This window comes from Stenella coeruleoalba (assembly GCF_951394435.1).
Source record: "Stenella coeruleoalba genome assembly, chromosome: 14".
NCBI lineage: Eukaryota > Metazoa > Chordata > Mammalia > Artiodactyla > Delphinidae > Stenella > Stenella coeruleoalba.
This window is the reverse complement of record NC_137160.1, coordinates 73,571,757-73,596,998: the sequence shown is the minus strand read 5'-3', so window position 1 is coordinate 73,596,998 and position 25,242 is coordinate 73,571,757. Positions and strand designations below refer to the sequence as shown.

The 25,242-nt window shown below is 42.6% G+C and overlaps 1 protein-coding gene across 2 annotated transcripts in view; it reads left to right on the top strand.

The window, feature by feature from the left end:
- The window catches only part of BICDL1 (BICD family like cargo adaptor 1), a 95,909-nt gene that overhangs the window by 57,509 nt on the left and 13,158 nt on the right, over positions 1-25,242 (top strand). Inside the window, exons 3-7 of one of the 2 annotated variants that reach the window (XM_079942680.1) lie at positions 12,014-12,130; positions 15,103-15,249; positions 20,725-20,904; positions 21,489-21,707; positions 22,821-22,964. In XM_079942680.1, coding sequence (XP_079798806.1) covers positions 12,014-12,130; positions 15,103-15,249; positions 20,725-20,904; positions 21,489-21,707; positions 22,821-22,964 — 807 coding nt within the window. The remainder of the gene's footprint in view (positions 1-12,013; positions 12,131-15,102; positions 15,250-20,724; positions 20,905-21,488; positions 21,708-22,820; positions 22,965-25,242) is intronic. The other variant, XM_079942681.1, reaches the window with a different exon arrangement.

Below are 25,242 nucleotides of genomic sequence, written 5' to 3'. Positions count from 1 at the left end.
CCATCAGCTACTTGAGGATGGAGATTGTGTCTTGTATTTTTTATATACCTCATAGGGACATGAAGCTATAAGTTTTAGAACTTTAAAAGTTTAAAAGTAATAATAATAACTTCTCTTCCTCCTCAATCTTTCTAAGCTTATGCTGAGGTTTGTTGTGATTGTTGTATCACTCTCCCAAGCCTCATTATTACTAAAATTTCTGATCTTTATTTGATGTTAATTTTTTTTTTTTTTTTTTTTTGCGGTACGCGGGCCTCTCAATGTTGTGGCCTCTCCCGTTGCAGAGCACAGGCTCCAGACGCTCAGGCCCAGCGGCCATGGCTCACGGGCCCAGCCGCCCCGTGGCACGCGGGATCCTCCCGGACCGGGGCACGAACCCGCGTCCCCTGCATCGGCAGGCGGACTCCCAACCACTGAGCCACCAGGGAAGCCCTACCTATTTTTAAATAAAATAACTTTATTTTCTCTAATTATTAAGATAATACACACTACAATAGAATATTCAAAATTTATGACAAATTTTTTTCCGAAATGAACATCACTAGGAATCTCATCCTCTAGAGATAATCACTGATAGCATTTTGATGAACAGCCTTCCAGGCCTTCTATGCATGTGTGCACTTAAATAAACATATACACATAATCTTAGGTAAATAGGATCAAATATGCTGGGGTTTTTTTCACTTTATATTACATTGTTGAAATCTTTCCATATTAATGCAAGTAATCAGTGCGTGGGTGATTCAGTGGTAGAGTTCTCACCTGTCATATTAGTGCAGGTAGATGTATATAGCATTCCATTGCACTGATACATCCAATCTGCTAACAGTGAACACTTGGGTTGCCTCCAGTCTTTTACTATTGCAAACAATTATGCAGTGAACATCCTTCTACATAAATCTTGGGTACAAAGTGAGTTTCATCTGTCTGCATCACATATCTGAACTAAGATAGTATTAATTAGTAAAGTAGTACAGCAGATGTCCATAGCCACACCATTATCATGTAACAGCATAAACTTACAAGAACCCAGTAACCCAACATGGATTAGACGGGCAAATGTCTACCTGTAACAGGCATGGAACTTCGGGTTGTTCAGAAAAACATAACCCCATTAAGCTAAAATAAAATGAAAAGCTTGATCAATATGAAACTTATCTTCATTTTGTTAAAATCTTAAATTTTTCACTTGAAAGAATTGTTAGGTGTTTGTTTCTGTGTTTACTTTGGCTTGGTAGTAAAGTAGTACTTTGCAAAGTCTAGAGAGGATACTCTGTATTCTAAAGTGAAAAATAGAACTTGATAGGAAAACAGACTTTCTGATAAAACATAAACCATTCATTCTCCAAATATGTTTTAAGCACCAGTGATGTACTAAATGTGGATACTAGGGCTCAAAGTCTAGCAGGAGAGAGATTAAAATAGTTAATCTAGTTGAAACCCAAGATGAGAGACCAGGAAAAGAAAATGTTTTTCTTTGAATATTTGCAAACATCAGTACTCTACTTACTATGTCTCAGGTTTGGTTTTGTTTTCTCATTCTCTAACCTTTCTCTATCAACTGCATTGCTATTAAAATTTTAAGTCCCTGTTTTTTGTGATTTGGTTTTCCATTCTTTTCAGTCATTCTCCCTAAATTGGTATCTCATTTGTTTACCTTTCAGTTACTTGTTATGTGACCCTTATGCATCCCTTCTGGGCCTCAGTTTCCTTATCTGTGCAATGAGGGAGTTCAAATAACTGGTTTGTTTTTTCTAGTAAGTTCCAGCTCTGACATTTTTAGAACCTAAAGTAGAGACCAGATCTGTCTTCCTCACTATCGTATCCCTAGTTCATAGCATAAATCTGGCCACACAGTAAAAGCTTAATAAACTTTTGTTAACATTTTGACTTAAATTTGGGGGTCTGTGTGTCTACTCTAGTTCTTTGGAGATTTTTACTTTTGTTTTTTTCATCCTATAGTAGCTATACTACTATACATTTAGACTTGATTCTTTTAATTGCTCAAGGGCAGTTTCTGTCAGCCATGAAAGATATTTAGTTCAGTTCAGTTCAGACATTTTTTGCATACTTATCATATGCCAGGCATTGTGCTATCCACTGGGAATACAAAAATGAATTAGACTCAGTCACCCCTCACCTTAAAAAGCATAAAATGTGGTGAGGGAGAAGGAATGCAAATGGATAACTGTAATAAAATGTAATATGTGCTCTGCTAGAGGTGTGTGTCCATGGTGCTATGTGAACTCAAAGGATTGTTTTTTATTGCTAGACATCTTGTGTCATTTTCAGTCTGGTCAGTTGTATTTTATATTTTCCTGTTCCACAGAGATATTTTTAATCATGTCTTTTATTTATCTAAACATAATCACAGTTGTCTTACAATCTATATCTGATAATTCTAGTATCTGAAGTCATTATGAATGTTTCTGTTGTTGTTTGTGGTGATTCTTGCTCATGAGTATTTGTTTCTATGGGTATTTTTGGTTTTGTTTTACTATAATCTGCTTTTTTTTTTTTTTTTGCGGTACGCGGGCCTCTCACTGTTGTGGCCTGTCCCGTTGCGGACCACAGGCTCTGGACGCGCAGGCTCAGCGGCCATGGCTCACAGGCCTAGCCACTCCGTGGCACGTGGGATCTTCCCAGACCGGGGCACGAACCCGTGTCCCCTGCATCGGCAGGCGGACTCTCAACCACTGCACCACCAGGGAAGCCCAATCTGCTTATTTTTATTAGAAAATTATTTATGGAAATTATTTGATCTTTGGATGAAGTTACCATCCTTCAGAGATGACTTGTTTTCTCCTGCCAAGTGTCTAGTGGCACTACCAATGTGGTATTTTTTTTTTTTTTAATAATGTTAGCCTTATAAGGAAGTTACGGAAAAAAATAGAGATTCTCATATACCCTTCTTCTATTTTCCCCTAATACTAACATCTTACATAACCATAGTACAGTTATCAAAACCAGTAAATTAACATTGAGGCAATATTAACTAATCTACATACCTACTGGAATTTTGCCAATTTTCCCACCAGCATCCTTTTTTTGGCCCAGGTTTCAGCTCAACCTCCCATATTGTATTTAGCTGTCATGTTTATTTTGTCTCCTGCAATCTCTGACAGTTCTTCAGTGTTGGTTTGTTTTTCCTGAAGTTGGTACTTTTGAAGAGTAATGATGAATTGTTTTATAGAAGGTCCCTCAATTTGGGTTTGTCTAGTGTTTTGTCATGATTAAATTAGGTTATGCAATTTTGCAGCAATAGCACAGAAATGCAGTTGTGCCCTTTTCAGTGTTTCATATTGAGGACATGAGGTGTTGATATATATATTTTTTTACTGGTGATATTAACTTCTACCACTCGGCTAAGGTAGTATCTGCCAGGCTTCTCCACTGAGAAGTTACTCTTTTCCTCTTTGTAATTAATAAGTCTTACAGGGAGATATAAATATCCTGTTTCTTGTCAGACTTTTGCCCACCAGTTATTAGCATTCATCCTCTAGCTCTTTTTTTGTGTATTTACTCATTTATTTATTTGGCTGAGCCGGGTCTCTGTTGCAGCATGCGAACTCTTAGTTGCGGCATGTGAGATCTAGTTTCCTGACTAGGGATTGAACCTGGGCCCCCAGCATTGGGAGCATGGAGTCTTAGCCACTGAACCACCAGGGAAGTCCCCATCCTCTAGCTCTTGCCTGGAACAGTTATTATTGTGATGCTTGCCTAATGGTGATTTTCTGTCTCTAGTGGTCCTTCTACATTTATTAATTGGAATTCTTCTGTAAGAAAGAGCTGCCTCTCTTCCTTTATTAATTAATTTATCCAATTATTTACTTATCATTGTGGACTCATGAATATTTATCTTATTCTACACATTATAATCCATTGCTGTCATTATTTGTTTTATTGATCATATGGTCCCAGCCTTAGGCATTGGGAGCTCCTTCGAGTTGACTCCTATGTCCATTCAGTGTACCTCCATCATTTTTTGAGCACTTCCTTTCTTTCTGGCATCACAAGATGTTCCAGGCTCATGTTGTATTTTTCCTTCCCCAACGCTGGAACAAGCCATTTCTCCAAGGAGCTTTAGTTCATTTATTAGAGATTGGTATATAGAAACCAATGAGAGCAGTAGAATGTCATTACTTTTAGGCCCTCTCAGAAGACAGAATTAGGAAATAAGTGTGGAAATGCTAACACATTCATAAACAGATATCTATAATCCTTTCTCAGTCTCTCCATTTATATATGTATTAAAAACCGTAAGTTCATTCTGATGTCTCCAGTTCTAATCCAGTACCACAGAGTTCATGTTAGCCTTCCCTCTTTCTTTATTTGTTACTTTTTGTTTCCACAAGAGAATCCAGTTCTCATTATCCATGGTACATTTACTTATTTGTTCAATTCTATTAAACACATACAGTAATGTTAGAATTGCTAAACCATACATCTGTGAGAAACAAGTTTATTAACTACAGTTCAGTAGCTCTGTAGAGTTCTTTTTTCCCTGAACCTTACAGTATACAGTCAAAAGACTGTTTTCCAAAGCTATTTAAGTAAGTTATTTTCTTCTTGGCCCCCTACAGTTGTGGTTATGCTATTTATTTGTGGTGTAGTTAGGCTTATTTGTTACTGTTTGTGTTCCATTGGTTGGTTGTAATAATTTGCATATGTGAAATATTAATATGACTCCGTTACTATCTTGTCAGCTCTTTGATGCTTTTAAGAAATCTTTTCCACTTTATCCAGTATTTTTAGCTGTTTTCAGTAGGAAGGTCAGTCCAAACAACCTATCCCACTGTATTACCAGAAATGAAACCTCCTCTTTGGAAAGGTATTGGTGAAAATCTTACTATCTTTATATATTAAGTAAAATATAAATACAAAACAAACTTAACTTCTGAGTTTTATTTTTGAAAGGCTTTGGGAGGGATTGGCATACTAAAGCCTAGTGAGAACAAAAGGCTATCATACATTTTTGCATTTACTTACCATCTAGTAGATGGCTATTGCTTTTATTACTATAAATAATCAAGATAGCATATTACATGATAAGCCTCCTTTTTACTATCAGTAGGCTCATGGCACCTATTACCAAATTTGAAAGTTTTTAACTATAAGACCTTGAAAGTAAGAAAATACAGACTTCAGGTTAATTGGATTTTCCAGTTAAGCAAAGGCTAATCATAAACCCATTTTCGGTTCAAATTGGTGTAGATTTTCCATTCTAAAGTATAATCATCTACTTTTCTGACTCAGTTTTTCCATTCTACTGGAAAACTTAGGTTTTCTATTCCACTTCTACTAGTAGTAAAGTTCTGCTACCACCACCAGGGTGACACGTATTCATTATAATTGCAAAATATGGGGAAATCCCAGATGCCTAACAATAAGGGAGTGGTAAAGGAAATCATAACATATCTACTTGATGGAATATTATGCAGTCACTTAAAGTGACAATTAAGAAGTGTAATAATAAATAACATGGAAATGTTTCTGAAACCAGGCTAAATGAAAAATGAAAAAATCTATATGAGTAATATGATCATGGGTAATTGTACATACACACGTAGAAAGATTGGGGGAAAATCAACAAAATGTATTTTCAAAACAAACCCATATTCTGGGGTTCTGTTACAGAAACTGAAAATTGAAAAATAGGGACTTCCCTGGCAGTCCAGTGATTAGGACTATGTGCTTCCATTGCAGGGGGTGCGGGAGGTTCGATCCCTGGTCGGGCAGCTAAGATCCTGTGTGCCGCGTGCTGCGACCCAAAAAGAAACAAAAAACAAAAAGGATAACCTACGAACTGGGAGAAAATATTTGCAAATTATGCAACTAACAGGGCTTAATTTCCAAGATATACAAACAGCTCATACAGCTCAATATCAAAAAAAAAAAAAAAAAGCAAACAACCTAATCAAAAAATGGGCGGAAGACCTAAATAAACATTTCTCCAAGAAGACATACAAATGGGCAACAGGCACTTGAAAATATGTGCAACATCACTAATTATTAGAGAAATGCAAATCAAAACTATAATGAAGTACCACCAAACACCAATCAGAATGGCCATCATCAAAATGTCTACAAATAGTAAATGCTGGAGAGGGTGTGGAGAAAAGGGAACCCTCCTATACTGATGGTGGGAATGTAAATTGGGACAGCCACTATGGAGAACAATATGGAGCTTCCATAAAAAACTAAAAATAGAGTTATCATATGATCCAGCAATCCCACTCCTGGACTTATATTCGGAAAAGATGAAAACTCTAATTCAAAAAGATACATGCACCCCAGTGTTCAAAGCAGCACTATTTACAATAGCCAAGTCATAGAAGCAACCCTAAATGTCCATCAACAGCTGAATGGATAAAGAAGGTGTGCAATACACAAACACACACACACACACACACACACACATAAATGGAATATTACTCAACCATAAAAATGAATGGAATATTGTCATTTGCAGCAACATGGATGGACCTAGAGATTATCTTACTAAGTGAAGTCAGAGGAAAACAAATACTATATGATATCACTTATATGTGCAATCTAAAGAAATAATACAAATGAACTTATTTACAAAAATAGAAACAAATTCACAGACATAGAAAACAAACTTATGGGATTAATAGATTATATTAATCTCTATTATATATAATCTCTATTATATATAAAATAAACAAGGACATACTGCATAGCACAGGAAACTATATTCAATATCTTGTAATAACCTGTAGTGGAAAAGAATCTGAAAAAGCGTGTGTGTGTGTGTGTGTATAACTGAATCTCTTTGCTATACAACTGAATAACACATACTGTAAATCAATCATACTTCAATTAAAAAATAAAAATAAAATGGTAGATCTCTCCTACTATAATTTCTAAGTTAATTGGCTCATTTTTTTTCTTTTCACAAATAAGTTAAATGGATGCTCATGTGTAACTAATGCAACTTCCTTGCCTCCATTTAACAAGAAAGTATATAATTGGTACTCCTCTGGTGGCGCAGTGGTTAAGAATCTGCCTGCCAATGCAGGGGACACAGGTTCGATCCCTGCTCCGGGAAGATCCCACGTGCCACGTAGCAAATAAGCTTATGCACCACAACTGCTGAAGCCCACGTGCTCCCGCATCTACTGAGCCCGTGTGCTGCAACTAATGAGCCCACATGCTGCAACTACTGAAGCCCACGCACCTAGAGCCCGTGCTCTGTAGCAAGAGAAGCCAACGCAATGAGAAGCCCGCGCACCACAACGAAGAGTAGCCCCCGCTTGCTGCAACTGGAGAAAGCCCACACACAGCAATGAAGACCCAAAGCAGCCAAAAATAAAAATTTAAAAAAAAGTTTAAAAAAGTATATAGTTAACAGTTCTACTTTGGCCAGTTTAAACAAATTTAAAATGTTACAGTTTAGTGAAATATTCTTATATTGCTAATCATGTCAATTGGAAAAGTAATCATGGAACAGCTCTGCTCAGTGGAGAGAAAGTTATCTGGCCTAGATGGTACTTGACCAAATCAAGCATATCGGGCAGAAGGAACACACTGTCAGTTTTTTTTTGCCAATTTGAGGATTAATTAAGTAATAAATAATTACCTGAGCACTCAGATTATAAAAGTAGTTCATTTCAGATAGTTCAAGAAATGTATGTGTTAAACTTTTCAGCATTCTTTAACAGAACTAGAGTTATTTCTTGAATGTCTTGTTTTCTTTATTCAATCTTTATGCAATGAAAGTAAAAGAGATGTTTTTGAGAACATTAGAAATAAGTATCTAAAGATTAAAACATTTCATAATACCCAGTGGTGGCAAGGTATTAGGAAGCAGGCATATTTGCACTCTGTCAGTAGGGGTACAGTAAATTGATCCAACATTTTTGGAGGACAGTTTGGCAGTTCCTATAAAAATGAATATGCATTCCTTTTATCTAGTAATTCCACTTATAGGAATTTATTCACTTATAGGGTATTCTCCTACAAGTACAAAGATTGATTAGCAAGGATATTTTTTGAAAGCACTGTTTATAATAGCAAACAATTGAAATACTCTATAAATGCTCATAAGCAAGGACTAGTTAAATAAATTATGGTATATTCATATAACTAAATGCCAGACAACTGTTAAAAAGAATAAGGTAGATTTACATATTGACATAGAAAGATGTTAAAACACTATATGTATTTTTAAAGCCAAAATTTTAGTAATGTTTTAGATAGATAGATAGATATGAATAGAAAATTTCTACAAAGACTCACAAGAAGTATCTCTAATATGGATGATATTAGATATATCACTGGAGAGTGGTACTACTAATTAGGAATAAGTGAGGACTTAAACTTTCATTTCAATCCTTCAGTTCGTCTTAATTTTTTTTCTCTAAACATTTGTTGCTCTTTCTTTTTTTCTAATATTTATTTATTTAGGCTGCGCCACGTCTTAGTTGCAGCATGTGGACTTCTTCTTAGTTGCGGACTGGGCTCTTAGTTGCGGCATGCAAACTCTTTAGTTGTGGCATGCATGTGGGATCTAGTTCCCCGACCAGGGATCGAACCCAGGCCCCCTGCACTGGCAGCGTGGAGTCTTAGCCACTGGACCACCAGGGAAGTCACCTGTTACTCTTATTATTAAAAAAATTTAAGAGTTTAAGAATAAAAGAATATCTGAGCTAAAAGCATACCATCTTTTCTTATATTCACCTATGATTATAGATGTCATTCTCTGCCACAGTTTTGCCACAGCTGTTACTGGCTGCTTAATCAGGTACAGTAGTCAAAACTCATCATTTTGAGAAGTAAACTGTAAGTCCCATGCCTGTCATTTTCTGCTTTCAAAATGAATTATCCTAATATAACCCCACGACCACCAAAAAAGGTCCCAGGGCCATGACTAGCTGCCCTAAACCTAGAAGGAGAAAGTTTTTTATCTCCAAGAGAGGTATGGCTCCTGGATATTAAATAGCTTATCTTTGCAAGGCCACCAGGAGAACAGAACTGAAAGGTATGGCTGCCGAATATTTCTGTATTTCCCTGTATTTTTTATCTTGACCTTCATGATGTTGGCCAAGTCACCAAACAGGCTGTTCTCAGTGGACTTATGCATATGACAGCTCCTTATAATATACACATGGTGTTCTCAGTACTTGAGTTTTTTTAAAAAGCAAACAACTGATCCTAGTTGCCCTAAACTTGTAGCAGTGCGATATTTCTTTCCTTCCTTTATTTCCCTACACTTCAGTGATTAGACTCAATCCCACAAAGCCCTGAATTACAAATAGGGAAATGGGCATACCTTCCAACCTGCCTTTTTTGTGTTACAGTGTAAAGGACGAATATGTCTATAAATTGGGAAAGTGAGACTCCAAGAGGTTAAATGACTCATATAACTCATACCCATATCTATGGTAGGACAGGAACTCTTAACCCTGACCATCTGACCCTTAACTTGTTTTTCCTTTCATCATACATCCCTCCTCTCAGGAGCAGGGCAGATCTCTTCAGAAAGACCACTGTTATTCTGGCTTACTCTCCTACTGGAAGAACTTCAAAGAAGCTCTGAAATCCACTATGGAACTAAAATTGGCTTTGTAACCTTTCTGATACTTTGTTCAGAAAGCATTTAGAACATTAGAGTTATGTCAAACTTCAGAGATTATTATTTAATTTATGTGCAGAAATAGCTAATATTCATTCTGGTAGTCAGGTCTAAGTATCTGAGCCAGTTTCCATCTCTGAAAAAGAAGAAAATAATATACTTTGGAAGGTGCATTAGCTCCTTACAGATGGTACTTATATGTCTGATTGATCCGTTCCCCTCCATCACCATCACAGACAAATGACTGGCCACCTGACTGGAGGTGGCCATGGTGTGGTGGGAGAGCACAGAACCAGGAGGCTGAAGACCAGGGCAGTGCCACTCCTCTCAGCCTCCACCTCCTTGTCTGCAAAATGAGGCCATCAATTCCTGCTTCTTAGGGCTATTGGAGATTCATATGAGAGCTGTAGGTTAGAAGTCTTTGTGAACAGTATATCCTTGGGCACATCTGAGGAGTCAGACAATTAAAGGAAACATTGTAACATAGTGGTTAGGAGCTGAGACTTTGGTGTCATGCTTCCTGGAGGGAAGAGACAAATTTTATTTCTAGGAAGATCACTTTGAGAGGAGACTGTCTACAGGAGCATTTCTGATACCACCTGGGCTAGATTTGTAGCCCTCAGTGCATCTCTGTGGTTGTCTCATGATTCATGTCAAGGCAGTGATGCTCAGAATGAGGTCAGCTGCCTGAATTACCCAGTGCTTTGTAATCTGAACATATTTGAAACCCTGATAGTCAACTGAATTCAGTATAGGCAATCGAACTGCAGCATTTATAAGAGGAAATTTTCCTTATGGGCCCTAAATTCTATTTGAAGAAATTTCAAGAGTCAAATAAAATTGCTTAGTATTAAAAAAAAGAGAAGAAGAAGAAAAGAAAGAAAACAAGCCTTTCTAAATTGGACTCATGAAGTTAGTTTCAATAGTGAGTGATAGAAATAGGAAAAACTATTTCAAGATACTGTGTAAAAAGGCAGTGTTGCAGTCCTAATTTCGGAGTAAGACAGCCCAAAGTTTACCATTCTGATGCTGTCATTCACTAAAATGTGGGGCAAGTTCCCTCACTTCCCTGAGCCTGTTGCCTTGGAAGTGAATTGAGGGTGACAGGCCCTACTTTGGTTGTGACAATTGAGGTAAAGCATTTAGCACAGTTCTTGCACATAGTGAAGTACTCAGTAAATAATACTAATTTTATTTTTAGGCAAGGATGACTAATGTGTTTCTAAGTGATTAAGAAACAAGCTGGTAGTGTCTAAAATTAAATTTAGAATAAGGAAGAAAAAGAGATGGTTTAATTTTCTTTTGTTGTATGTTTTGTAATTGTTTAAAAATCAGCAGTATAGGTTGATTCTTGTGGCGCTGTAGTCTGGGGCAGGGGGCACGTTTGTTGAATCTATGGAACCAAAAAAAGATGGACAATTGGTTATACAGCACTTGAAGATAAAAGGAACTGTTGAACCTATAACCATTACTGTAAGAGCCTCATTGAACAGCTAGCCTACCATTTCAACATTATTACCATCCCACCTCCTCTGAAAGCCTTTCCCAACCATTTCTGCACACCGTGATCTTTCCTGAGAATGCATAAAGCTTACTGACCCTATTTGGCCTCAGAAAAGCACTGAGGCAGTTACTTAACCTGTCCTGTGGCTCTCCTCCACAGGGCAGGGTTCAGGGCTTTCCTCAGTGGGGGCTTGGCTGGGCCCTCCGGAGGATGACTGAGTTCATATCTTTCCAAGGGTGCATTCTTTCAAAGTACTCTCCTGCATATTCAAGAGAAGGTGCTGACGCACCAAATGGTATTTGGTGTTTGCTGTGTTTCAGCATTAGAGAATAAATGGATTAGGGTGGGAAACGAGCACCTCAGCCAGCACTCCCCAGAGAATCGAAAGTTCCTTGAGGAATGAACAGAAAAGATCTTAACAGACATGACAGGGTATTTTAAATAGTACCCATGTTGACTGGAAGTAAGAAATACAGACAGAGATGATTTGCCTGGGCCCCACTAAGGAAATGCATGGGAGAAATAAAGGAATTTCTAAGGTATTAGGTATATTGGTCTTATTCTTCCATGTAAAATACTGAGAATGTCTCAGTTTAGATGTTTGCTGAGCTTCTGCTGTGTGCAGAATCATAATGATGATAACTAACATTTGAGAACTTACAATTTTCTAGGCCTGTTTCCTCTGATCAGCAAAGTGGTCTTAGACCTAGACAGAGTCATTCATGGTGGAGGTAGGGATAGGGGTTAGTCTTGTTTGGGTGTGAGGGAACAAAGGGACCAGGGATGGGAGACCAGTTTCTCATCATGTACTTGTAGAATAGAGTTGCAAAGAGATGCTTGAGAAATGAAAGGTAAATCAGTCCTCTTTTGTACAACCTCTAAATCAGCTCTATGGTCTCTTCTGCTTACAGGCATCAGAAGTTGAGAGACAGCTATCTATGCAAGTCCATGCCCTCAGAGAAGACTTTCGGGAGAAAAACTCATCAACCAACCAGCACATCATCCGACTCGAAAGCCTTCAGGCCGAGGTGAGCCTCCCCGTGCAGCAGTGCTTGGATGGAAGTGCTTTTCTCATTGGAGGTGCCGTGCCAGGTCTTTTAGACAAGGAGCCCTCTGAACAAAAACCTGCTCTATCTAAAATCTCTAGGGAGACATATCTGTGAGAAACTAAATGGGGAACACTTGACCATGTTCCTCCAGGTAGCCTGTTGTCTAGAAAAATAAGGTTGCTCAGAGTTACTGCTGAGTGTGCTGAAATTATGAATGCCCTACTTTTTACTGAATATGTTGATCCCTCAAAGAACATCCATGCCAATCCTAAATAGAAGATTGGAAAGGAAATCCTCCCTTCCTCCATTCCATTTGGGTCCAGTTCAGTCCATCTTAATAGGGCCTATTATTCTCACTTATAAACTGAGAGTAATAGAAGTGTCTACTTCATAGGGTTGTTGTGAGGACCTGATGAGTTAATACGTGGAAAGCACTGTGTGTGGTGTTTGGAAGAAAGTAATGTTATTGAAAGTATATGAGAGGGCAGGCAGGGTCTATGGCCTGAGAGGGCCAGAGGGGGAAAAAATGTAGCACTCAGGGGACAATATTTTGAGAATCCAGTTGTGGGGAGGAGAGGGGAGGAGTCCTATCACCAGTCCAAATGGGGGCTGTCTCCTGAGGAGGCTTCCACCTAATCTGCTCCCAGGACCCCTCAGCCAAGTGTCCAAACAGTAGCCCTTTGGCTGAGTCACACTTTGAGGGACGGTCTAGCGCCACATGATCGTGCACCCCTGAAGGAACCAGCCAGCGTGGTCAGGCCCAAGAGGCCCAGACGGCTGCTCTCCTGCTTCATAAATGACATGAAGATGTTTTTCCTAAAGTCTGTCCATATCTTCTCTTTTCTCCTGGCTCTCCCTTCCTTCTTCCCTTCCCTTGGAATTCCTACTGGTATTGAGCAGCAGGTTCTTGAAGTAAGTAGTTTGTGCTGGTGGGTTTGGCATGCCTGTCTGTGACGGTCTGTGTGCATGATGTGCTGTTCTACCACCTCTGCCGAAGTCTGACTCCATCGAGTTGCCTGTTTTCCTTTCCCCACCGCCCCCAATTCACTGTTTCTAGACCCTCATGACACAGGGTCTTTCCCAGGAATATTTATGGCCAGATTTGGTCCCAGGTTTCAGGGTGTGTAGGATGGGGTGAGGGAGTTGGCTGCCTAATGCCAATTCCTTGCTTCATCCAGTAACACTGCTACTTTTAAAAGCCAAGCTATGAAATTGTTTATTTCAAATAAGTTACTTCACATAGAGCTGAATTGCTAAGTTTTTTTAAGGGGTGGGGCTGTGTATCAGAACCATATTTACCTCATGACTTCACTAAGTGGAACTTGGGAAACAAAGGTGATCCATGGGAAGGAAAATGTAAAGGTCAGAGGGTATTTAAATGAAAACCAACTAGAGTAAGAATTCCCTTCATGTGGGTAACGCTGCTTCAGTGTGGGGAATAGTGGACCCATTCACAAAAGGGCCTGCTCCTTTCGGTCCCTTACCCAGGTGCACACTTGAGAGACAGTGTTTCTTTGTTTGGCCAGATACCTGATCCCTCTGGACAAAGGCCACATACTTCATTTCCCCAGGACAGCATCCTATCTGATAGGTGGGTGGCCAGGGAAGATCTGTGCCCTATGAACAGAATTCAGAGAGTGAGAACAGCCAAAAAGCAGGGGGAAGGTAAAGATTTCAGAGGACTTGGGACAAGTTAGACATTCATTTCCAAATCTCCCCTGGAAACAGTCTGAGGTTGGTCCTTTTAGTGAATTGTTGTCATGCTAGACTAGAGAGTGTGGAGAACATCTTAAACACAACAGGAGACTATTCACAAGAAACTGGTTGAGAGATCATTCTAGCAGAAAACTGATAAATGGGAGGAGCTGGGGGACCTGCAGGACTCCGAAAGTTCCCAAGGCCACTAGCAATTGAAGGGATTTGGGAAGGCTTCACATAGCCCCTGAGCAGGGCAGTGTTCTTGGGCTGAAGCATCGCTGGCCTTGGGGAGTGCTGGGCGGCTTCTTACCCAGCATCTCTTTCCTCTTTTCCTCTGCTTTCTCAGTGAAACGGAAGAGACAAGACAGGCCTTTCTAAAAGAAGGTCTGTATCTTTCTTGAGACTAGCTAGATACTCAGTGTACAAACATATCAACCTGTTTAATAAAAAGAGAAAAATTGCTTCTATTCACAAACTTCTTGCTCAAGCAAAAGATACTTTAAGTAAAATCAGTTATTTACTTGTGTGCATGTCATGTTCCTTCCCAGGACACGGGCTGATGCAGGCACTGCTCTGTTTTCTGTATCCTTCTGGCTCCCCCATTAACCCGGGGTCTGGACCATGACTCAAGAGCCAGACCTGCCAGCAGTGGGGGAAGGACAAAGGAGAGACATAGAATATGAGAATACAGCAGCTCCAGAGACTGTCTTGGGCATTTTCTTGTGCTCAGGACTTGAGAAAGAAGAATGGTCCCACAGATTAGGTTCCACTGCCCCATAAACTGTGGGGTTGAAGTAAAGTTGTAGGCAGGGGACTTCCCTGGTGGTCCGGCGGTTAAGACTCCGCGCTTCCACTGCAGGGGGCACGGGTTTGATCCCTGATCAGGGAACTAAGATCCCACATGCCGTGCGGCAGGGCCAAAAAAAAGTTATAGGCAGCAAGGTGGGGCCCTCCTCTGTCTTATCTGTGGAATTTCCAGAGAGCACTAACCTTCCTTGCCTCTGCCTGGCACCCCACATTCCAGCTTCCCCAAAGTTCAACTCCTACCCCTTCCCAGACAGGTTTCCAAAGGGGAGGGGTTTTCTCCTCAGCTTAAGAGTTCACAGCTGTTCCTTCAGAGGTAGAGGCACCAGGCCCCTGCGCAGAGCACTTGGAGAGACACCTGCCTTCATGTTCCGGGGCTGGTCCCTCCCTCCCTACTCATCAGCCCGGGTGTAACTCCACACCACCCTTGTGGCTCTCCACCCTTTCAGATCAAGATGCTGTCGGATCGGAAACGGGAGCTGGAGCACCGTCTCAGTGCCACCTTAGAGGAGAATGACCTGCTCCAAGGGACTGTGGAGGAGCTACAGGACCGGGTGCTGATCCTGGAGAGGCAGGGCCATGACAAAGACCTCCAGGTACTGGGGCAGAGAAGCAGTCATGTAGGACCAGGGTCAGATCAAAGGAGTGCTTAGCTGCCCAGCCAAAGGGAAAGGCTGGGAGGCCAGTGCCACCACCGGGGTCAGGAGTGGGTAAAGCTGAGAGGTCTCTCCTTGGGCCCGGTTATGGTTCTCCTCAGGCTCTGCTAACTGGGCTGGTCTTTCTCTGCCGAGAACAAGCACATTGCTACCACAGGTCATCCTTCCAATTTGTTCTGAGCCACTGGCCCCAGGAGCAGTTTCACTGAGTTCTTTCTGGGCTGTTAACATGACTAGAACACCAGGAGTGCTGTCCTGCCTCCTGGGGTTTGTGAAACCTGCCGGAGATTTCAGAGGGATCCTGTGACTCTGTGCTTGGCTCACAGTGCTCTCTGCTGCTGCTTCCCCAGGCTGATGCATTTAGTTGGCTGGCACTGAACAGAAACCAAGAAGCTGCCCACTGAACACAGCAAGACTTATATCCTGATTCTGCCAGTTGTTAACAAAGGCACAGGCTGACCCCTCTATGAGCCTAATTAGCCTCTTCTTTCTTCCTAAAGGAAATTGCTTCATGGCTATATTTGTACTTATTTGGGAACTGCCACCAGGCCTCAGCTGAATCCCAAAGCTCACACTTGACAGGAAACAACCCCCTAAACAAAACGATAATCACTCAGCCTCCCCAGAAATAGAGTGTAGCATCTGCTGCCGAGAAAGCTTTGCTGTGCTAGCCTAGGACCACTGGGGCCAGTGGCTAAGAATGCGCTGCTTCCCCTTGGGCGTCCTCTGAGTGTGCCAGGGAGCGGAGTAGATTGCAATGGTGCCATTCGTGTGGAAGTGGTCAGCCAAGTATACTCAAGTGCCAGGTGTGTCCCCACCCAAAGACCAGGCCTCAGAAGGCCCCACTGGGCTCAGCAGTTGGCTGTTGAGGAAAGCCCTCGGTTGGGGAGACCTCTTAGGCTAAGGTCACTTGACACCATCAGTTAAATGACCATCTGAGTAATTAACCTCTTTTAGGGCAAATTAACAGTTTTTCTCTCTCCATGCTTTTATACCTTCAGCTCAGAACTTTGTATGAGTGGGGCCTCAGTAAATGTTGAACAGAAAATGATGCTGACTAAAGCCTCACAGCAGTTTTCAAAATGGGAAGGAGTTTGTTCATATTTTAAGGTTGACGACGATAATAGCATGAACATCTGTATGCCGCTTTACAGAGAACAGAGTGGTTTTGCATATATTCTAAAACTGAGGCTTAGAAAGATGAATCCTTTATCCTAAGAAGTGCAGTAAGTCCTTGGTAGAATCCAGAAGAGGACCCTCCTACCTGCTTTACCTGGTGCTCAATGATAGCTTCCAGTGTATCACTTGCCTCTGGAAGTCAGTGTTTCAGCATTTATTACCCCATCAGGCACTCTCCTGAGGGTTGCTGAGGTAGAGTATGGAGAGGAGAAGGAAAAGAAGTACAGAAAAATGGGAAAATGGCCCTGCCTAAAACAAACTTCTAGTTCAGCATGAATTCACAAATGAGAAGTCCTTATTTCATATCAAGAATGGGAGACCTGGAGATGGGGAAGAGCCAGGACCAGTGTGGACCATGTGGTGCCTGGCTGGCACAGTGGGCTGTATGTTCTCTAGCAGCCAGAGTCCCCAGTCACACCATGTTCACATCCTCACCATCTGCACACTCGCTGTCTTCCAATTGGGCTTCTTCAAGAGTAAGAGTTAGTGCAGGGCCTACATCAAGTCAGGGAGTTCCCACCTTGATTTGGAAAATCTGCATTTATGGGCTGAAGTCTCATCTTTCCGAACTATTTGTAATTTTTTTCCTTTTATTCATATAAAAATCTCCTTAAGGTGTTGCTAATTAGTTCTATGGATGAAATGGCCTGTACTGATACAGAAATAAAAATTTCAGCTCACTCAGGGAGTAGGTGAATGGTCCTAAATCAGACTTGTAAAATGTAGAGCTAGTGGCCTTGGAATGTATCTAATCCCATGATTTTAATCCTTTTCCTCAGACAAGGGATGAGAAGAAGGCTGAGCAGGCAGGGCAACAGGGCTGCCACAGGCAGAGTAGCCCCCTTTAATCTGGTTTACTGTGTAACTGGGGTTCTACTGTCAAACACAGATTTTTAAACCACTGATCAAATCCAACTCTGATTTTTTTTTTTCAGGCTGAGCAGGGATAAAAATTATTACTTATTGAGCACCCAGTAAATTTAAAAATCAGGCATTTTGCTGAACTCTTAATACCCAGTAAAGGATTTGTCCCTCTGAGGGCAACTTAACTGCCCTATTTCATACCAAGCTGAGCATCTTATAAATGTGTGCAGGGGCCTTGTCCCACTCAGTGGGTGGCTTTCATCAGCAGAGAATACAGGCCCTGCTTACTGTAGGGACCCAGGAAGCAAATGAACTGGAGTCTAGACCTCGCCCTGAGTCTGGGTGTGTACCATTAGGGAAATCACTTAGCATCACACCATCTCAGTTCCTGCAACGTAAAACGGAGAGAGTGCCCCCACTTCTGCCAGCTTTAAGGGCATGAGTATTGAACTTAGTATACTCTCCAATCACAAGACATTTGGTGTCTTCCTTGTTCATACATATAAATACATTTGGTTTCATCTTTGTTTTATAAAGGGTGATATTTCTTATGTTAGAGGGTTCTTATATTTAATAGACTCTTCCTTGCTTTGGTTTGGTTTTTCTGAATTTGGATCAATTATTGACCAGAGAGGGCAGACCTGTCCTGGTCTTTGTTCTTTTGCTGTTATAATTAATTAAGCACCTTTGAGTGTGCATGAGTAATTGAACTAATGTTGTCCAGTGACTAAGAACTTGTACTTGTCTGTGCTGAACGTCTCCTGCTGAGATGTATGTGGAGTTGTCTAGAAAATAATTGCAAAGCATTTTGTCAATTTAGTAAATGCCGTTTGTAATTGTGCCAAATGCTTCCTAGGCATATCTTAAAAAAAAAAACCAAAGCCTAATTTCTTCTTTCTGAGTTTCCTCAAAACCAAGGCTGGAGGAGTTCCCACTGGACCAGCAGGTATTGCTGATCCACTGGAACCATGCAGAGCAGGCTTGCCAATTCCTTTTTCATTCTCCAAGCAGCCAGGCTCCAAACTCTTCCTAGTTAAGGCACATCCAGACCACTGGTGCCATTAGCAAATGTTCTCTGATACTGGACCAGCAGAAGAGAGGCTCCCAGGGCACCAAAATGATTGGCTGCGGGCTCTGCAAGGCAGCTTGCCCCATTCATGAGAACCACAGAGCTCTGAGTTGCCCACTGCCCCTACGTCTCTGCATCTCTACAGGAGCCATAAGCCCACCTGGATGACAGTCTGGAAAAGACAATACAGTGTTCACTCTTTTTAATGAACAGGGATGACCCAGAAATGCCATTTTATAAAAGGATAAAATAATTAAATTTAAATCCCCAGAAGTTCTTCTCCCATCCTCACCCCCAAAAATATATTTTAAAAGGAGGGTGGGCAGTCCACAAATACAAGAGTAGGAAACATTGCTCCTGTGCACGTGTAGTATATGGACATGTGCATAGCAGTTAGCAAACAGATTGATTCTGCAATTAGGGTCTGTTGTGCTAAAAGTAAGTGTAGTGATGGAGTATATTAGTAAGAGTGTGGCATTTAGCAGCCACAGTAGGGTCTCCCCTTACATTCAGCAGTAACAACCTCACCAGGTAGCAGTGCCCTGTTTGGACTCCACAGGGAAGGAGCCACAGAGAATGTAGAGAAGGGTGAAGTAGTGGCAACAAAAGAGAGGGAAGGAGCCCTGGCCCGTAGGTCGTGATGCCTGCGTTGCTGTCCCCTCTCTACCACTGGTGTCGCTCTCCTCCTCTGAGCTTCTAATGCTATGTAAGGCCCCTCCCAGGCCTAGGGCCTTATCTGTAAACCATGAGGTATGACACAAAGTAGGGAGAGACTGCTTTTCCCATGGGTTTGGGAACTCTTGGTATTACTGCCCAGATGTTATTCCAGATCCCACCCCTAGCTCCTTTCCAAACAACCCTTTTCCTCTTAATTTTTTCATTAAAGTACAACATGCATATAGTAAAGCATACAGATCATAAGTGGATAGCCCATTGAAGTTTTATATATACCTGTGTGAACACCATCCACATCAAGACATAGCCCATTATCAGCACCCACAAGTCTTCCTCCTGCCCCCTCCCAGTCAATACGCTAACACTTCCTCAAAAGCAAACTTCTATTCTGACTTTCATCTCTTTTATCTCAATGAAGTTTTGGAACTTTTTATAAATAGAATCATACATTATATATTGTTTTGTGTCTGGTTTTTGCTGAACATCATGTCTAAGAAATTCATCCATGTTGTGGCATATAGTAGCAGTATGTTCTTTTTTTCACTGCTGTGTAGTATTCCAGCATGTGACTATATCCATTCTATCTTTATTGGTGTTCAGATTGTTTCCCATCTGTGGCTTTTATGAATAATGCTGCTGTGAACATCCTGTTTGTCTTTCATCTGCATTTTCAGTCATTTATTACTGGGTTTGCACCTAAGAGTGGAACAGCTGGATCATAGGATAGAACAGCTGGATCATAGAATAGTAGGACAGATCTGCATTTCACTCATTAGAAACTGCCGAACAGTTTTCCACAGTGGTGGTTCATCTTCCATTTCCACCAGAAATGAGAGTCCCAGTTATTTTACATCCTCATCAGAGCTTGATATTATTATTCTGTTACTATTATTTATTTTAGCCATTCTGGTGAGAGTCTAATGGTGCCTTACTTTGTATGCCTGTATGTTTGCGTGTTGAACATTTTATTCTGGAGAATTTCAGATGAACTCAAAAACAGAATAAGACAGTGACATCCCACGTAACCCATTGTCCAGCTCTACAAATCGTCCATTCCTGGCCAGTCCCGCCCTATCTTCATTACATCCATTTGCTCCCCTCTCATTTTGAAGTAAATCCCAGAATTTTTATAATTTCATCTGTAAATAAAGAATACCTCTAAATAAGAACATAAAAAAATATAACCACAGGACTAGTATACCTAGAAACTTCAGCAATATTTCCTTTAATATCATCAAATATCTAGTCAGTGTTCAAATTTTCAGTTGTCTTATAAATGTCATTGTTTTTCACATTTTTCATTTGAATCAAGATACAAATTAAAATATGCCCACATGTGGCAGTTGGCTGATATGTTTCTTAAGTCTCTTAATCTATAGTTTCCCCCTTTATCTTTCTTTTTTTTTTTTTGAAATTTATTTGTTGAAGAAACTGAGCTATTTGTCCTATAGAATTTCCCAAATCTGGATTTTGCTGACTGCCTCCCCTTAACATAGTCTAGCCAGTTCTTCCCTCCTCTGTATTTTTCTGTAAACTGGTAGCAGGATCTAAAAGCATGACTGGGTTCAGGGTCAGTTTTTCTGTTTGGGTTCAGCCCGCCTCACCACCGTTTGCTGTCTCTCTGAAAGCTGCATCAGAGCCAGCTGGAGCTCCAGGAGGTACGGCTCTCCTACCGACAGCTGCAGGTGAAGGTGGAGGAGCTCACTGAGGAGAGGAGTCTGCAGAGCTCTGCAGCCACCAGCACGTCCCTCCTGTCTGAAATAGAGCAGAGCATGGAGGCCGAGGAGCTGGAGCAGGAGAGAGAGCAGGTGCTGGCATCGCCACCGCTGTGGCACGTGAGGTTGCCCAGGGATCCTGGGGCAGACCCTGGCCTTTGAGAGCCCGTCGGCCATCCCTGTCACCCCGTGCCTGCTGTTTAGTTTCAGCCTGGCAGGGGCCCGTGGTCTGCACTTGTGCAAGCCCCTAGGCCTGCTGGCTGGAGCTGTCACGAAGCAGTGCCTCTTAGGAAATGCTTGTTGACTAATATCAGCCGCATACCTCTTGTATTGACAGGGTTTTAGAACATTCGTGATCCATCCAATTAGCTTCTTTTCATTCTACTCATAACCACTCATTCCCCCAATCATGCGCTGACTTCCACCAAAGTAACAGACTGTATAAAGGTGTGCTTTACGTGCAAATGGGAGGGGCTTGAGGACAGGGAAAATAAGAATTGGGACTCTGTATAGGTGTACTGGGCCCAGAATAAGTATCAGTATTTATTGGGACAGGTGATTAAAAAAAAAAAAAAACTTTCCCTATAACTAGTATCTTGGATTCATACACTAGAAGAAGATGGCTGGTGGCAGTCTTCTCTAGAATCCATAATCAGGAATAATTCTTTGTGGGGCAGCTGAGACTGCAGCTCTGGGAAGCCTACTGCCAGGTTCGCTATCTCTGCTCACACCTTCGAGGAAATGACAGCGCTGACTCGGCCGTCTCCACGGACTCCTCAATGGACGAGTCTTCAGAAACGTCGTCTGCCAAGGATGTACCCGCAGGCAGCTTGCGCACTGCTCTCAGCGAGCTCAAGAGACTGATACAGAGCATTGTGGATGGCATGGAGCCCACGGTAAGAGGCCAAGCTGAGAGCTCCTTGCTCCACAGAACCTGGCTGGTGGGAGGTTGAAACCAAATGCAGAGGGTGAGGTTAACCCTAGAACTGGAACCTTATAACGTCTGCAAGAATTTCTTCTGAGCCCTCGTCTGAGAGCACTGAACACTGGGGAGCAGGCAGAGGGCCCGATGCTGGGGATGGAAGACTCCAGAGTCCCTGCAGGCACAGGATGCAGAGGAGGCCTCCCTCCATGCAGTTACGTGCAGGCCATGGGGACCTCGAGTGTGAGGGCTTTCCTGGGAGGCCTTTGACTGTAGAAATTTGCATCCCGGTAAAAACTGCAAGTTACTTTTCTGTAGTCCCTTGGTCCTGGTGGTGGAGTTAGCTGTGAACAGGCAAACTTAAAAGATCTGAAGCTTCTCTGCTCGAAGGCTAGAAGTGAGCACGGAAAGTTGGGATGATCAACAACAAGGGCCTTTTAGAATTCCAGATGTGGCTCCTCTTGTGGAGGAGAGGAACATTCCCACAGGCTTCCCAGGCACACGGGCATTTCTTCCAGCTTCATGTCAGATTTCTGCCAGACTTACTCTCCATTCACCACCCCAGCTCTCGGGTTGTTGTTTTTCTTCAGGTTTCCTCCTCCTACAGAATGGTTGCATCTCTCTACCCATATGAGGTGAAGTAAGGTGAAAGGGTGGTTGTCCTTACCTGAACATGCTGTGTTGATTTGTGGAACGTACTGTAGTGTGGAGGCCGGGTCAGTGTGGGAAAGGGAGCTGTCAGAGTGAGGTGTGCTGTTGGCTCCACACAATTTCCCTTCCCCGAAACCTGAAACAAAATAAATGTCTAGTTGTTGTTTGCACGTTGAAATTGAGCAAGAGAATCTCTCTCCTCTAACCCTCTATTTCTTCCCTCCTCTGCCTCTCTTTTTCTCCTCTCTCTCCCTCTCCTCCTCATCCCCCCACTATCTTGTGTTTCCCCAAACCGAACCATCTCTCTGCTCCCCTCCCCATTGCTCCCCTTTCCTCTTTCTCTCTCCCTTCTGCATCTCTCCCACTAACCATCTCTCCACTCCCCTCCACTCTCACCACCTCTCTGGTTGGCCGGCTCTCTCTCTCTTGCTGTCAGAGCTCCCGGAGAATTGATGATGACTCCTTAGAAGAACAGATAAGGCAGACCAGTGAGGATTCGAGAGCCCTAAGGGAACTCATGGAGGGAGAGAGGGGTAAACTGAGGCAAAGCCTAGAAGAGCTGCAGCGGCTCCACAGTCAGGTGAGCACCCCCATCCTCACCCCAGCGCAGGATGTGCACGTGTCCCCAGCTCCCTCAGGACCCCTGTGAGTTTCCCTCTCCCACGTCTCTTTGAGAAGCAGCTCTCCTCTGACAGATCTCAGGGGCGGTGACCTAAAGTTGAGGTGAACTGGGTGTCTTCAAGAAAAGAAGCCTGGGACTTCCCTGGTGGTCCAGTGGTTAAGACTCCGCACTCCCATTGCAGGGGGCCCGGGTTCGATCCCTGGTCAGGGAACTAAGATCCCACATGCTGCGTGGCCACGGAGAAGACAGTCCTCTGGTTTAGGCCAAAGTGAAATTGTCAGGGATAAGAATAGCTTGACCCTCCATTTCCTCCAGCGACACACTGCCCTCTGCAGAGCCCAAATAATTGGGTGGATTCTGACAGTTTAAAGTGCCATAGCTCCCAGGACGCTTATTGATGGTTTTCCAGCAGCTTCTGAGCAGGGAAGTTTGCAAACCGAGGAACAATTGATCTTTGCAGGCCTGTTCTCCCTTTGTAAGTGCCGTCACCTCTGCCAGCCTGTTTTTCAGCTTTAGAGGCACTTACTGCTGCTCTCAGTGTTCCTCTCCTGTTTGATCATGATCTCATCTCTTAAGAACACTGGAGAAGGACATCTATATTCTGATCTGAAAAGTTTTAAAGGGCTTAGGAGCAGCCCCACCCAAAAAGGAGCTTCTAAAATCTGTCCTAGGAGATAAATAAACGCTCTTCCCTTTGACTGGGGTCACGTGTGGAGGTTCTGTCCCACTTGTGGGGGACACCAGACAGGTACCATTTTAAATCCTACCCCCTTCTTTCCTTGTCCAAAGCTAGTCATCCCTTCCTGCTACAGGAAGAGATTGCTGAGAGATGGAATTTAAGCCTGGCTTTCACTTCAGTCAGTATTTCTTAAATTTAAAGGAACTTACAGAAATAAACTCCTGCCTTTTTTTGGTTGTACCTATTAGACTTTCTAGTATTATTCTCTTGGAAGATATTGCACCCCCAGCCATTACTGCTTTCTTCTTCTTGTGAATGACCAGATAAGGAGGACAGGAAGATGCTCCTGAAAGCTGTATTTTGTTCCAGGCCAACCCCTGGGAAGTAGGGTTGGGCAGCCAAAGACATTCTTGTGCCTAAAACCTAAGACCCTCAGGTGGTCGTTCGTTTGGCTGGGGCGGGGTGGGGGAGTGTCACACCTTCCAAACTCGAAGAATAAAGTGCAAGAGAAAGCAGATATAAGAGTTCTTCGGATTAATAAAAGTCGCTTTGTTGCTTCTCTGAATTAGAAAACTGGAAACCCAAGAGGGCATTATTGGGTTCAGAAGCATTAGCAAGGTGGAGGTTGCTGAGAGTCTGCTATGGAACTATTTAGGAGACCATCTCTACCAGGGAATTTTCCTTAAAAGTTCAACTGATAACTGGTTTAGGTCAATTCCTGTGGATTCCCTTTCAAAAAACCTCATCAAGCAGATGGTTACGCTTGGTCCCAAATAGGATATAGAATTGGGCCTCTGCCAGGGGTCATCTCTTCCTTAGTCAAAGCTGCAAACCTCTTACCCAAGCCGTCCCTTGGGAGTAACATTGACCTCCCAGGGCAGTGGATGGGATGCGGGTTGAATTACCAGGACAGTGGAAATGGCAGCCATCATGGCGGGCAGAGGTGCCTAGTGCAGTTAGCTCAGCGCAAGCCTGTGCTGCCCGAGACCTCGAGAGGCGCTGGGTGGATGTGACAAGGCCTCTGCACTCCAGGGCCTCTCGCTATCATGAGGGGAGTCAGGCCAATTTTGTACCCTTTGGGGAGCAGGGCCCAGACAAGGTGGCGTGTGATGGAGGTTCCAGCAAACGGATCCTAGACCATGGTCTGACCTCGCCCATGATCCAGCCTCCACTCCCACTGCTTTCTTTTCTCTCCTGGAAACTAGGCCAGAGGTAAAAGGTATGGGGCCTGGAAGGTGAAGTGCCTGCAGTACTCCACCCCTCAGAGGCCTAACCAAATTTTAAAATAAAAGAGAGCCCAGGTTTAATTTAATTGATAATTACTTGTTCGAGGCAGAAACCCATAGCCAGACCTGAAGACTTGCCTCCTGCCCTCGTGATGGCCGTGGAGAGCTCCCTGCCCACCCATTCAGCCTTTTCTCCCCCATCCCTGCAGCTCTCCAGTGAGCGCTGCCCGTGGGGTCTGGAGCTGCTGCCGGGAGCCAGGGAGGACCTGCAGAGCAATATGAAAAGTAGTTATTCTTGGCTCCTCGCCAATTCCCAGGCCTATAAGCCAGG